Source organism: Pterocles gutturalis, unplaced genomic scaffold (assembly GCF_000699245.1).
Source record: "Pterocles gutturalis isolate BGI_N339 unplaced genomic scaffold, ASM69924v1 scaffold10250, whole genome shotgun sequence".
Taxonomy (NCBI): Eukaryota; Metazoa; Chordata; class Aves; order Pterocliformes; family Pteroclidae; genus Pterocles; species Pterocles gutturalis.
The window spans coordinates 2,564-16,803 of record NW_010145872.1 but is presented as its reverse complement, the minus strand read 5'-3'; the positions used below and the strand labels follow the sequence as shown (position 1 = coordinate 16,803).

Sequence of the window (14,240 nt, the reverse complement as noted above, 5' to 3'; positions counted from 1 at the left end):
CATTTCAACAGTAACTATGGTGTTGCAACTTTTTTTCTTTAGACAAATTTTGGTTTGCCCTTTTTTCAGAATTTGAGATTGCTGTTTCTGCCATGTGTTCTCCTGAATATCTTGCTACCTTGTATAGGAGTGCTTTAGCATGTTGACTAGACTATGCGTGCCCTTCAGAAATTAAGTTTTTATGGTTTCCTAAATGTAAGTGGCGGTATGCTTTAGGCTTATATGTGAGATTTGTGTCTGTAGTGAACAAAAATAGTCTGGTTTTCCAAAAAATACAATGTGAATTTTGCTTATTAAAATGTAAGTATGTTTGTAGAGCTACTGAAATGGGAAATTCAGTTTGATTTAGTGTAAATTAGATAAAATAGAACCAATCAATGTTCAATTTTGCTAGCAAAATATTTTGCTTCTGATTATACCTGTCTTTGCATGTTGTAGAGTTTCTAGGCTATTCTGCTTGATTTTGTTCTGTCATGTAGCATATTGGTGCTAAGAAGATAAAAAGCGGTTCGTATTCTTTCTGTAAGTCTGTCTGGGCTGTTTTTTCATGGTGAATTCAATGCACAAATATTCTAGACACTGAAATTCTTCCTAATTGCAGTGTAGTATCTCTGTTTTCAAGTAGGCCATCAGGATAGCCTAAATTTAAGTTGGGGCCAATATTTGCTAAAAATAACTCTAAAAAAGTAAAACTTCTATGCTTTCTGGAATTCAAAGCAGGTTTCTTAAACCAAAAGGTACTGGAATAATTAATTTGCAAAGGCATTGCTTCAACTAGTTTAAAATTTGATTTTTAATTGTATTCCAGATTCTTCTGAGTTGTACTTGAAGCCGCCAAAATGGTTTTAGCAGATCTTGGAAGAAAAATAACATCAGCATTACGCTCACTGAGCAATGCTACAATTATCAATGAAGAGGTATGTAATATGCATAGCATGCCCCATCCCTGGAGGTGTTCAAGGCCAGGCTGGATGAGGCTTTGAGCAACCTGGTCTAGTGGAGGATGTCCCTGCCCATGGCAGGGGTTTGGAACTCGATGATCTTTAAGGTCCTTTCCAACCCAAACCATTCTGTGATTCTATGTACATGTGATGGCACTAACATTTAGAAAGCCATGTTCTGAGAAAAAGTTATCAAAGGCTGATGAGAAGCTTGAAGTAGGTTGATGTTATCCCAAGGCTCTTTTCTTCCTTCAAGTAAAATTTCTAGCAAGAAGCTTTAACCCCTGATAGTACTGCCAAAACTTAGAACCAGATTTAGACATGTATAATTGCTTTGGGTATAGTGGGTCCCATGGTCAAAGGCTCCTTGAACCTGGTGGCTATACTTCTGGAGATTAGCATTGTGAGGAGGTGAATGCTGGGGGAGGCAATGTATGTCTAAGTTTGGGTGGAGGATAGGCTGTGAGACTACCCAGAGTACTCTGATTTATGTGTGTGCGTGCACAGCTAGAGATGCTTACTAGGCTGCTAGAAGCTGAAGCGTGGAAGAAAAAATAGCACTCAGTGTAAACCTTGCTGTCTGAACTGTGAGGGTTAAGTTCTGTTGTTGCCTTTATACTAAAGCCAATACAGCGTGTGGTTCTGGAAGCTGTTTGACTTGGTATAGTCTGTATTTTTTAAGAATTTGAAATTATAAATAAATGGTTTCTGTTGTGTGGACTGAAAGGCAAGCTGGAAAACTAACTGATGTGATGGTTTAGAAGTATGTCTGGGTAAATAAATTGCTAGAAACTTTTCAGGTAAGCAGACAGGTGTCTTAAAGTAACCAAAAAGTAGGCTTATCAAGGATTATAGGGTTGGAATTTGTGTGTAGAAAGGTTTTAACAAATCTTCAGTTGTCAGACAACAAATCCTTAATTGAATAAAATATAGCCCAATTAATCTTTTTCAGCAGTAGAAATTTTTCTCCTGCAAGGTCTCAAGCTGTCCAAATGAGGCCATTTGTGCAGGTGTTACTTTCAAAAAATATGTTCACTTTGAAAAGTCTTAGAACTACTAAACTAGGTTCCTAGCTGAGGCACCTGTTTGCCTAAAAGGCATACCCCAGAGCAGCAGTCCAGTTTTTATTGAGAATGCAGATAGCAATGTGTCCATCTTTGCATTTAAGAAATACTTTTATTTACGGAGATTGTTTTGTGCGGAGATATTTGCTCGTGGCTTTTTGTTACAGCTGTCTGTAATGAGTACCCGTAGGGAAGTTTAGGAAGTCTTGCTACCATAGGAGCTGCTGTGGTCCTTAATGCGATAGAAAGTATTCTGTGTTACCTTGTTATAGTGTGCATGTTACAAATTGAAGCTCCTTCATTTCCAGTATTACCCTTTCAAATTTAAATTGTATTTACATAGGAACAAATGCATAGACTTTTTTATGTGGCAGACTGCATGCACTTGATTTGTAAAAGCCTTGGTTATATCATAAATACACTTTCACATTCATATTTTGAACTAGTACTAACCTAGTCAATGCTGTGTATTATAAAACCATTTTTCTTTTATACTCCAAAGGTTTTAAATGCTATGTTAAAAGAAGTATGTACAGCATTACTGGAAGCTGATGTTAATATTAAACTTGTGAAGCAACTCAGAGAAAATGTCAAGTAAGTGAAACAGTCAAAATACATTTAACTTCTAGTGTTTGTAAAAGTTGTAATTTCGGGTTACAGAATAACGTCTAACTTCATATGATTTTCTTGGACACATCCAGTTTACCTTTAACAGGAAAATGCAGTTTGAACTAAATATCTAGCCAGTTCCATCAAAAGAATCTTCATCAAGTTTAGCCAGTTATTGCTGTTATAATCTTATTTCAGAAAACTGTTGCTGTCATCAGTTGAGTGCTATAATAAACAAGTTTTTTGTTACTTCCTAGACACCTCATCTTCACATGTTCTGTGCTGGAATATAAATAGATCTGTGTATATGACCAGTACTGTTAACTTGGCTATTTTCAGATGTGTAATTCAAGTAGATGCAAAGTCTGAAAGATGCAAGTATTTTAGAAACCTGTTTTTATCCTGCATACATTAATAATGTCTCCAATGCATGTCTTCTCTTAAATATGTCCTGTCTGGAAACTCAAGGCAAATCAGGGTGCTGTTCCAGTGGCAAACCTTCATTTTATTACTAAGTTAAAGTGGTGCTTTAAGTTGTACTAGTGTTTCATGGTTTTCCTAAACTCAGGTCTGCAATTGATCTTGAAGAAATGGCATCTGGCCTTAACAAAAGAAAAATGATTCAGCATGCTGTCTTTAAGGAGCTTGTTAAGGTAGGACTTCAGAATTCTGTATTACGTCACTTTTCTTTTACAGGCTGGGCTGTGGAAGCAGTACAGTAGCAAGCCAATTATTGTGTAGTACCTACAGTTGTTTTCTGTTGTAAGGCTACTTACTACTGGAAACACTAGTATTCTTCTGATTGAAGCCACTTCCTGGGCACATCTCAGACTAACTTCAATTTAGCCTTCAAGTTTAGCTACTCTTCATCTTCAATTGAAATTTAAAAACAAAATAAAGGTGAAGTACTATTAGTTTCTGGACTGTCTTCTGTAGTCTGTGCCCACCCACATGGTGGCTCTCTGGAATGTATGTACCTTCCACTCATTCAAGAAGTGGGGCAGCAACGCTAAAAAGTCTTCTGTATTATAGAATTCTCACCAGAAGAGGTCCAACTTGAGCAGTTATAGTGGGGGTTGTGTTTCTGTGTTGATTTTTATATTTGTGCTTTACATATAGGCCACCCTGACTTCGGTGTTTGGCATTAGAAATAAATGAACACTGTTACAGTATTATTAAGCATAACACTATATACCATAGGTATCTTACATGGGCTGTTGCTGTTCACTGTAAATCAGCAAGCATCTCAGCCAGATTAAGACTTGAATATGCAAAAATTGTTTTGCTCCATTGAATAAAACCAGGCACCTAGCATGACTGTGATACTGACTGTTCTGTGCTTCTGCAGTTCAGTTCTGCAACATACATTATACTTTGTACTTCAGCTTGTAGATCCTGGAGTCAAAGCATGGACACCTACCAAAGGAAAACAGAATATTATAATGTTTGTCGGTTTGCAAGGGAGTGGTAAAACAACAACCTGTTCAAAGGTAACTTGCACTGAGTCTGTGTGTTTTGTTTTGGTTTTTTTTCCACTTGATGGGGGCAGTGGGGTGGTCATTGGACTCCTTTGGTAGGATTTGCTTGTGATCTGTGATGTTTCTGTTAGTGGGAAAGTACTAACTGATTACAATGTAGAGATATTTTTTGCAGAGAGGTTTCCGAGATGAGGTAAATGTCCAAAGTCATATTGGGCAATTTATGGCTTACAGAACTTCCTTCAAGATTTTTTTAAACTCTTGATGAAACAATACTGTATATGAATAACAAAGTGTCTTTCTATTCCTCACTTTCTGGGTTTAAAACTAGTACTGTGAATGGAACCCATCTCATTTCATTACCTGTTTAGGGGAACCAGTGGAAGTTGGCCTCTGTGTTAGATATCTCAGTTAAGTATGAGTGGGTGATATGAAACCTCTGCCAGCACCAAATTAATTGAGAAAATCTAGATTTGTATTTTTAAGGCTAAAAAAGAATGCTCTGAATCAACACTTAACCTATTTATGGTGGTTGTTGGGAGGAAAAATTGTCCTATGGAAAAAGACTGATGCATCTTTTTTTTTTTTTACTCATCTGCTTCTGACACATAGGCTATACTGAATATATCACTGCTCCAATTTCATAAGGCTTTCCTAGTGCTTCTGTAGGTGAACTATATTTTGGAAGTTTGTCTTTGGTCAATCAAATGTTCTGTACATTGTACTAGCGAAGCTGAGTGTTACAAGACAGTAGTGATTCCATCCATCATCTTAGAACATCTCCCTGCAATGGAAATACCTTTTGTTCTCTGGAAGTACAGAAACGGAGAGCTGTACAAGTTGTAGCCATTACAGTACTTAATATTGAAGTTCTTACTGCTTTGGATAGTTTCTAAAAGTTAGTCCTGTCTGCAGTATTAACAGTGATCAGAATCCAGGAATTAGTAGAATGAGAACTGGAATTGTTTGTAGTCATTCCTGGCTTGGGAAACTGCAATCATAAGAAGAGTCAAGCAGCTGTTTTCATCTTGCCACTAATAATTATTTGTATAACATACTTTTCTAAGTAGTGGAGGTGCTAACATTTGGTACTTGCACAGTGTTACTGTGTGGTCTCAGGTTGTAGGAACACTGGCTTGATTTTGTGTACTCTCTCTGTACTTCAGTGATGTGTAAGCTGTTATACAGTGTCATGCTTTCTAGTGAGATTTTAGTGTAACTAAATTGTTTTGGATTTCTTTTCACAGTTAGCATACTTCTATCAGAGGAAAGGTTGGAAGACGTGTTTAATATGTGCAGACACATACAGAGCAGGTAAGTGTTCAATGATATGGTTATTTAATACTTACAGGTCTTTTTTAAATAGTCACTTGACTGTACTTGTCTTATAGGTGCTTTTGACCAGTTAAAGCAGAATGCCACAAAAGCAAGAATTCCCTTTTATGGCAGGTAAGCATCTTTCCGAACCAGTTTGGAAAATGATTCAACTCCAACAATGTCTTGTTCCTTATTGAACATCTCACACTAAGCCTCAGTGTTGCCTAATTACTTAGACTTTATTATAACATTTGTTCTGATCAGATTAGAATTCTGCCTAGTTTAGTATACTGTCTACCAGTAGTAGCAGGTAGGGATAGTGTAAGAAGAGATCGGGCATCTGGGGATAATTCCCTAGAACGTTCTCGCAACTTATAGCAATTTATAGGCCTTTACCAGACACATTCAGATTTGCGGGAAGTATCTATAGATCAAAGGATATGATTTTTGGACTTTTAATTTTTATTGTCAAGTAGGGGCTGCAGTGGACCTAAAATAGCTTTTATAAAACAGCAGATAACTTTCACCTAAGCTTCACTGGAGGTGTACTGCTTAGGTGCTCAGTTAAATGTTATTTCAGAGAAGGGCTAGTAGAACTTAAAACAGTCTTCAGCAGGTGAGACAGAGTCCTTTGTGCTTCAGTTCACTAAGTAGTAAGGGTAAATGGCTTAGGCATATTTGTAATCAATTTTTGCTTGACATAAGAGCAAGTCCCTCTTGATATCCAGGTAGATTTACGGTTAACAAGTTTACAGTCAGGTGATGAAAGTTTGAATTAGGTTTTTGCGGAACAGAGAATTTTTATATATATATGTATATATATTTCTCTTGTGATCAGTTACACAGAAATGGATCCTGTAATTATTGCCTCGGAAGGTGTTGAGAAATTTAAGAATGAAAACTTTGAAATCATCATTGTTGATACAAGTGGACGTCACAAACAGGAAGACTCTTTGTTTGAAGAGATGTTACAAGTTGCTAATGCCATAGTGAGTAGTTTCAAGAAATAAAATAACTTCTGTTATAGTAATTTGACTACTACTCATTTATGTTTATCTTGTAGTGTTCTTTGTGGATTTTGCTCCTTTGGAATGCATCAGTGCTTTAACTCCTAGAATATATTAGAAATTACCAAGGGATATGAATAAAAAGTGCTTAGATGATCAGTGCTTGATAATTCTGTGTCAATTTCAATTATTGTATCTGTAACTCAAGGATGCTTGCACATAACTAGATTACCGTTCCTGCTTTAACTTTTAAAAATCTTTGCATTGAGAAACTAGATAAAAGAATCAGTTTGATCCAGTCTGGTTTCCTGTAGCTATGTGTACTACTTTTTCTGTGGTTGTCATTAGTAACTTCTCTGAAACAGAGACGATGATTGTAAAATTTTCAACAGTTTTGATAATGTAAATGAAGTCAGTGTTTTTTTATGGGTTTAAAAAGTCTGGCTATTTGTTTGGTTCTGTGGTCTTGCATGACGATATGACACCTCCCACACAACTCCTAATGGCTAACTTGTTTTCAGAGGAATGGATATCTTAAAGCTCTTAATGTGAAACTGAATGGAAGATGTCAGCCATTAATTGCTGGTAGATACTAATTAGCTTATTGGCTCAGATACTGGCTAAAATCAGTCAAAACATAAGCAGTAATGGTAAACCCATTAAATTTTAACATTCTGTGGTGTAGATAAGTCTTTCACATAGCAATGCAACATGAGAGTTTTCAAATGGACCTTATACAATACTGTTCCTAAAACAGTTGCCCTTTGTTTTAAACTGCACAGCCTTTACATTCTTACTATTATTGCAGTAAGTTATGCTGCTGAACATAATGCATAAACACTGTTCAAGAAACATAAAGTAATAATTTCCTGCTATCTCTTTTTCTCCTAGCAACCAGATAACATTGTTTATGTAATGGATGCTTCCATTGGCCAAGCTTGTGAAGCTCAAGCTAAAGCTTTCAAAGATAAAGTAGATGTAGCTTCTGTTATTGTTACAAAGCTTGATGGACATGCAAAAGGAGGTGGAGCTCTTAGTGCGTAAGTATTGTGATATAATAGTGTCCAACGTCTGGCCATGGATGGACATGAAATGTGTTAGTTTCTTTTGAAAACCTGTCCTGTGAAAGTGTCACTGTCACGCTGCACAGAATCTGAGATTTTAGTCAGTAACAGTTATGTTCTTACCCTACTTCTGATGGATAAGGTCACCTACTGATAATTAACATCAGTCAGATTCAGATATTATGATGTACTTCCAATACAGTAGTGTGTATTGTCACATGTCAGAATTCTGTCTTCTGAGAAACAGCATCAAGCAATTATATTTATTGCATCTTGCATATCAGGAGTTTTTACCAAAAATATGAATTTTGACTGAATAGATATGGCTTACCTGAAAGGTTTTGCTGCTGCTTTAATGCCCGAGATTTTGGTCCAAAAGGGGAAAAACTTCAGCTAGTCATATCTCATGGCCTTAAAAATGCGATGCAAATCAAACTTCTGGATTACCAGTGTCCAACAGTTTGGTAAAAAATTAGTCTGCAGTCATACTTTCCTGAATTTTATTCTTGTTGGACTTCCTGTGTGCTGCATCTTTACAGACCTCCTACTGACTAGAAAATGTTACATTTTATCTTCAGCCCTTACATGATGGCATGTCAGACTAATCTCCAGCTGCATTCAGTGATATAGCTTGTATAGAGCTGAGACGATTTGCCAAAAGAGTTGAAGTTAGCTGACACCAACTTACTAAATCACTGTCTGATTTTTTGATCTTAACTGTTGGAGTTCTTAAACTGCCGTATGTGTTTTGCTGTTATTTATAGCATAGTGATGGAAAACTAAACTTGAGCAAAATAAAAATACCAAAAGCTTGTTCTGGTTGTCATGTGCTTGTATGTGTTAAGTCTTCTCTGTGTGTTCTATACTTTCTGTACCCTGGAAGCTGAGTTCATCTAAAAGCTAGTGCCAATGATTGATTTTTGAAAAGGTTCTGATTTTTCTTGTCTAAGCTTTTTTTCCTGCTGTCTGTTGTAGGAGGTAACTTAAAGAGAAAGTAATCAATGCCTGTCTCATCTGACCTCCCAATATTAGGATAAAATGAAGATGATTTCTTTCATGTTTCTTAAACTCAGCAATGAAAATAGGCAACTTCTACTTCTGTTGATGATTTTTCAAAGCAGAGTTCGTATTTTACAAAGTACTAATTAGAGAAGCATCTTGTCAGCTAGTCCCAGCTACCCATCCTAAATGCTGGATGTTTTTGCAGTAATAGTTTGAGGAGTAAGAAAGATACTTCAGAGAGGATGCATTATGTTGATGATGCCTAGCTGATTATGTTAATAGGTGGTACAAAAGATGAGTGGGTTTTGAGATATTATTTCATAAAATATATTTTACTGCAGAGTTGCTGCCACAAAGAGTCCTATAATTTTTATTGGAACTGGTGAACACATAGATGACTTTGAACCCTTTAAAACACAGCCTTTCATCAGCAAACTTCTTGGTATGTACTGTGTACAACTGTACTTAAAAAACACTTTGAATAATAGAAGTCAAACTGTAATTTTTTTAATGCTAACTTCAGAGGTTTTTTTTCCCCCCAGGTATGGGTGATATTGAAGGATTGATAGATAAAGTAAATGAGTTAAAACTGGATGATAATGAAGCACTCATAGAAAAGCTCAAACATGGTAAGTTATTCCCAAGGCCTGAATAGCAGGTGTATTGCCATGACCTAACTATGGCATGTTTTCTCAGAGATGTAGACCACTGAGTTAATTTGTGTGATATGTAGAGACAAGAAACTTGTTTCATGTGCATAGTGAAGAAAGGTTATTCTTCTCTAATAAATGTGACAGGCAAGAAAATTGTTTTTCGAGTGATAAGTCTGTCAGACTGTAACTGTCTATAGCTGCAGAATAACTAGCTTAGCTTTTAAGTGTGTGCCATCTAAAATGGTTTAGCTATGTTAATGGTGGTAAAGAAGTTTATCTACTTATCTATGCAGCATGGTATTTACTTTGTAAATATAAAAAAAAAAAAAATTGAGAAAGGACAGTAAGACCAAAATGCTAGTGTGACTTTTGCTAATCTTTTTTTGTTGTACTTCAGGTCAATTTACATTAAGAGATATGTATGAACAATTCCAAAACATCATGAAAATGGGACCGTTCAGCCAGATCTTGGTTAGTTATCCTAAAAATAATTTTATTTTATCAGATTTTAATTTATATTTGACCAACTTCTGCTGTAAACTTAAAACTCTTAATTGAAACTGGTGCTAAAGTTTGTGCTTTGTTTTTCAAAAAGGTGAAATGATTTACCTACTGTGGTACATAATTGCTGAACTAAAACTTGCTGTCAATATTTCTGTCTGTTTAATTAAAGTTAGCTTTGCCTATTCTGACACAGCTTTTGTGTTCCATTTTTAAAACAAGGGTATGATCCCTGGTTTTGGGACTGACTTCATGAGTAAAGGGAATGAACAGGAATCAATGGCAAGGCTAAAGAAACTGATGACTATAATGGACAGTATGAATGACCAAGGTAAAACAAACTTCACTCACTATTTTTTTTTTCTCCATTGTTGAACAAGCTTATTAACAGATCTTCCTGGAAATAGGTTGAGCATATGGCAGCATCTACAGTGACAGAAAATGGTGACCAGCATTTATCACTCTGAGAAATGGCAACAAGTACATATGATAGAATGGTTAGGGTTGGAAGGGACTTTAGAGGTCATCTAGTTCCAACGCCCCTGTCATGGGCAGGGACACCTCCCACTAGCCCAGGTTGCTCAAAGCCTCATCCAGCCTGGCCTTGAACACCTCCAGGGATGGGGCATCCGCAGCTTCCCTGGGCAACCTGTTCCAGTGTCTCACCACCCTCACAGTAAAAAAATTTCTTCCTAATATCTAAATCGTACCCTCTTTTAGCTTAATACCGTTACCCCTTGTCCTATTGCTACACTCCCTGATCTGTGTCTCAGACTTTCTAAACAGGTCTAAATATTTAGAGAGAATTTGACAATTTCCTGTTGCTGCTCTGTCTTATGTAGAATAAGTGGGATTTTGAAGCATTCTATTGGAAATTAATATATTTTTATTTTTCATACTGTAACTGTGCTTCTTAAATTATTAACACTATACCTGCAAATTAAAAAGCTACATTCATATTTAATCTGTCATTTCTGTCTTTCTTCCTACCCACCCTCAAATTTACTTGTTGACATAGCTTGGTCTCTGGAATGCAAGGTGTGGTGTTTCTTATCCACCCATAACTCTTGCAGAAGTATGTTCTTACCCTTGTGCTAAACCCATTAATGTGGCTTAAGACCAAGTATGCTGAGAACATAATTTATTCAGGCACCTTTTTCTATCATGGCGATGAACATATGAACTTAACAGCTTTTTAGTACTATTCCCTAGAACACTCTATCTCATTTATGTAAAATTCTGCATTGCAAATTCTAAAACTAGGTTTTTGTTCTCTGTTTCAAAACTAAGTTCTCAACAATAATGAGAACAAGTTTGCTACCAGCTATAACAGACCTCAATGTCAGTAACTGAATGGATTTTTCTTTCCCACACTGTAATTGCAGAACTTGACAGTACAGATGGTGCCAAAGTCTTCAGTAAGCAGCCAGGAAGAATCCAAAGAGTAGCAAGAGGTTCAGGTGTTTCTACCAGAGATGTTCAGGAGCTTTTGACCCAATACACTAAGTTTGCACAGATGGTGAAAAAGATGGGAGGCATCAAAGGGCTTTTCAAAGGTAAAAAAAAAAAAAGGTAAAACATTAATTAACTCAGTGGGGAGGTCACTTGATGTGTGAACACAGAAGAAATGTAAAAACATAATCAGGCTTCGGCAGAAGAGAAAGTGAGTTGTAATTTGTGCATTTTCATGATGTTTGAAAGCTCTTTTATATAACTGGTAAGAGCTGCACTGTTCTTCATGACACTAATGTTTTCTATCGTAGCAGTGAAAACTGTATTTTTGGCTTTATCAATGTACTACAATAGTGACTCTTTAGCCTTACAGGAGTGCAGGGACTGTTGATCCTTAAATACATTTAAGTGGCTGATGTGGTGACTTTTAATCATGGACTTGAATTGGTTTGGATTTAGAATTAGGTTGTAAAATTTTGATTTATCTAATTTTATTTTCAGACCCATACATTAATACACTTTCTTATGATTGCTTCTTTAATATTTTTTTAGGCGGTGATATGTCAAAGAATGTAAACCCATCTCAGTTGGCCAAACTGAACCAACAGATGGCAAAGATGATGGATCCAAGAGTTCTTCATCATATGGGTATGTGTTGGCTTTTTACAGCTTCAAGAGAGGGCTACCAATTGTGGTGGACCATTTGAAATATAGAAGTGAGGAAGGTGATGTGAGAATGTGTGCATTAGTGTTAAGTATTTCTAGGTTTTCTAACAAGAATCAGAAAGTTTAGCCTATGTGTAATCAATGCTTTGCACTTACCAGTGCTTAATCTAGTCTCTTCATTTGGATACAGCTCTCAAAATGAGCAACTGGAGTGGTGTCTAAAATAGTAAAATGACGATTTGAAGCGTGACTGTGGTAAAGCACATCTATTCCTAAAGTTCCCTTCTTTTCTAAGCTTTGCTTCAAATAATTAAATTTGACAAGAGCAGCTTTAAGTAAAGATTCCCATACTGGAACCATAGTAATTGATAATGGTCATTCCTTCAACATTTTTTCTTTTGTCTAGGTCTTAATGCACAGGTCATTTTAAAACCTACTTCAGGCCTGGTGTTTTGCAGTCCTTTCTGTAATTACTCAGTTGTCCATTTTCAATGGCCATTTAAACCTGGTTTGACAGTCTTGGGCTTCTGCATTTGTATATTATTGAAATAGTGTGTGTGTGTGTGTGTGCTGTAATGAGGCCTCAGAAGCAAGATAGCTGTGCTTCAGAGTTAATTAGCACATCCGTGTTCTCGCGTATTTTCTGCAGGTGGCATGGCAGGATTGCAGTCAATGATGAGACAGTTTCAACAAGGTGCTGCTGGGAATATGAAAGGCATGATGGGATTCAATAATATGTAAAGAAGCCTTATTAAAATGGACTTGGTTGACTCTTCATTGCAACTTCAGTGAAAGAATTTGCTTTCTTCCTTTTTACAGTGATGGAGGAGTGGTCTTTTGAAATCTTACTCAAGCTTCTCAGTTTCTACATCTAATTTCTGAAAACTATTTTTGCTTAAATTAGTTCCTCTCCACTAATACCTGATGGCACAAAGAGCAATTCAATTTAATAAAACAAAATCAGATGTAAAATTTTAATATTTAGAGACACTTTTTAATTGTTTACATCAAATGGCAGCCATTATATTTGTAAACAACCCTGATCTTTGGTTATAGTAACATAAAATGTCACAAATATACTGTAAAATAAAATCTAAGTGGTTATAAACAAGGGAATGGCCTATTCAGTTCTTTCATAACTGCCCTTTATCAGTGTGTAATGATATTATTCCTTCATTTGATTTGTTTCTAATGGTGACTAACTAATGTTTGGTATAGTTACTGGAAGAGTAATTCAGTATCTGAAAACTGGTGTTGCTGCTTAGGTGCTCTCCTTGAAGTATTTTCAAAGGTGGATGTGCTGTGCTCAGGTTTGTACAAAACTTTGTTCTCCAGAATTTTATCTATACATAGAAGTGACTAAAAACATGCAGGTATGCATATATCAATCTGTGTCATATACTGAAGATAATCTTCATACCAGGCTGTCAGTTAATCAACTCTTTTGTTATGGAGATACTTTCTAATACATAGTAAATGGAATTCTGCGCTGATACTGAACTTACAATAAAACAGACAGCTTTACCTGGCAGACCGTATTGCCCCAATGCAGCATCAATCCGATCTTAATTTTCTATGGCATTTCTTTGAATATTTCAGTTACAGTGTTGGTCTTAAATGGAATCTACAGAATGGAATCTACAGGCACGCTTCAGAAACTAGGTAGACCAGATCAGTCTTGAAATCCAACATGCATCTTGGCAGATATGGTGAGGTCTTTCAAGCTTAAGGAAAGAGGGTATGTTATGAATTTATTCCAATATACTGCAGGGTGCTTGGGTTGTAAATGGACACCCATCTCTGTTGCTTAGATAAGATAAAAATTAAATGCAGTAATTAAAACAAGTGTGTCCCTGTCAGCCAGTTCTTTGAGAAGGTGACAGCTGACACAGTTGATAGTGAATAGCTCATATAGGCAACTATGCTTTTGTGCTAATAAAACATACACTGTAACTTACCTTATAAGGTGGAACTATCTTCTGTGCTGTTAGTGGTACATATATTCAATAGAAGATGCAGAAGAATCTTCAGGTATGCCATTTATATGCAGCACTGCATTTTATGTATAGCATTAGTCTGTAAAAGGAACAGCTAAGTTGGATCTTAATATTTTAAATGTAACAAAGGAGTGAGTACTTGCCTATCACCAGTTTGTGGAGGAGCAGTCCTCGGGATCCAAGTGGTGTGCGTTTACTACAGTAGTTTGTTATAGTATTTTTGGTTCTTGAGCAGTACAAACCAATGCAATATCTGAAACCATGCAGCAAAGAGTAGCATGGAATGCAGTCTGTAGGGGGGAGTGGATAGTTAAGTTGAATGCTTTTCATAGAAATCAGACATGAATAGCCATATTGAGGATGAACAGGGAAGCACTGTGCTTCTGGACAGGCTCAGTGAGACTGTCAAATCACCAACAATTAACTCCTCCTATTTTTAATTCATTGTGCAGGCTTAGTTTTAGTCTTCAGTTTATCATTTCCAAACTA

The 14,240-nt window shown here is 36.3% G+C and overlaps 1 protein-coding gene across 2 annotated transcripts; it reads left to right on the top strand.

Moving 5' to 3' along the window:
- Positions 1–805: 805 nt before the first annotated feature.
- Positions 806–12,865, top strand: SRP54 (signal recognition particle 54kDa). Of its 2 annotated transcripts, XM_010085526.1 has the most exons (15): positions 806–917; positions 2,508–2,599; positions 3,183–3,267; positions 4,000–4,104; positions 5,340–5,406; positions 5,484–5,541; positions 6,248–6,398; positions 7,308–7,456; positions 8,824–8,924; positions 9,025–9,111; positions 9,533–9,606; positions 9,859–9,967; positions 11,022–11,192; positions 11,641–11,736; positions 12,404–12,865. In XM_010085526.1, the coding sequence occupies exons 1-15, from the start codon at positions 840–842 to the stop codon at positions 12,493–12,495; spliced, it is 1,515 nt and encodes a 504-aa protein (XP_010083828.1). In that variant the 5' UTR covers positions 806–839; the 3' UTR covers positions 12,496–12,865. The 2 variants fall into 2 exon arrangements, with proteins under 2 accessions (XP_010083828.1, XP_010083829.1); XM_010085527.1 differs by lacking the exon at positions 2,508–2,599 and having other exon boundaries at positions 895–917.
- Positions 12,866–14,240: the final 1,375 nt, after the last annotated feature.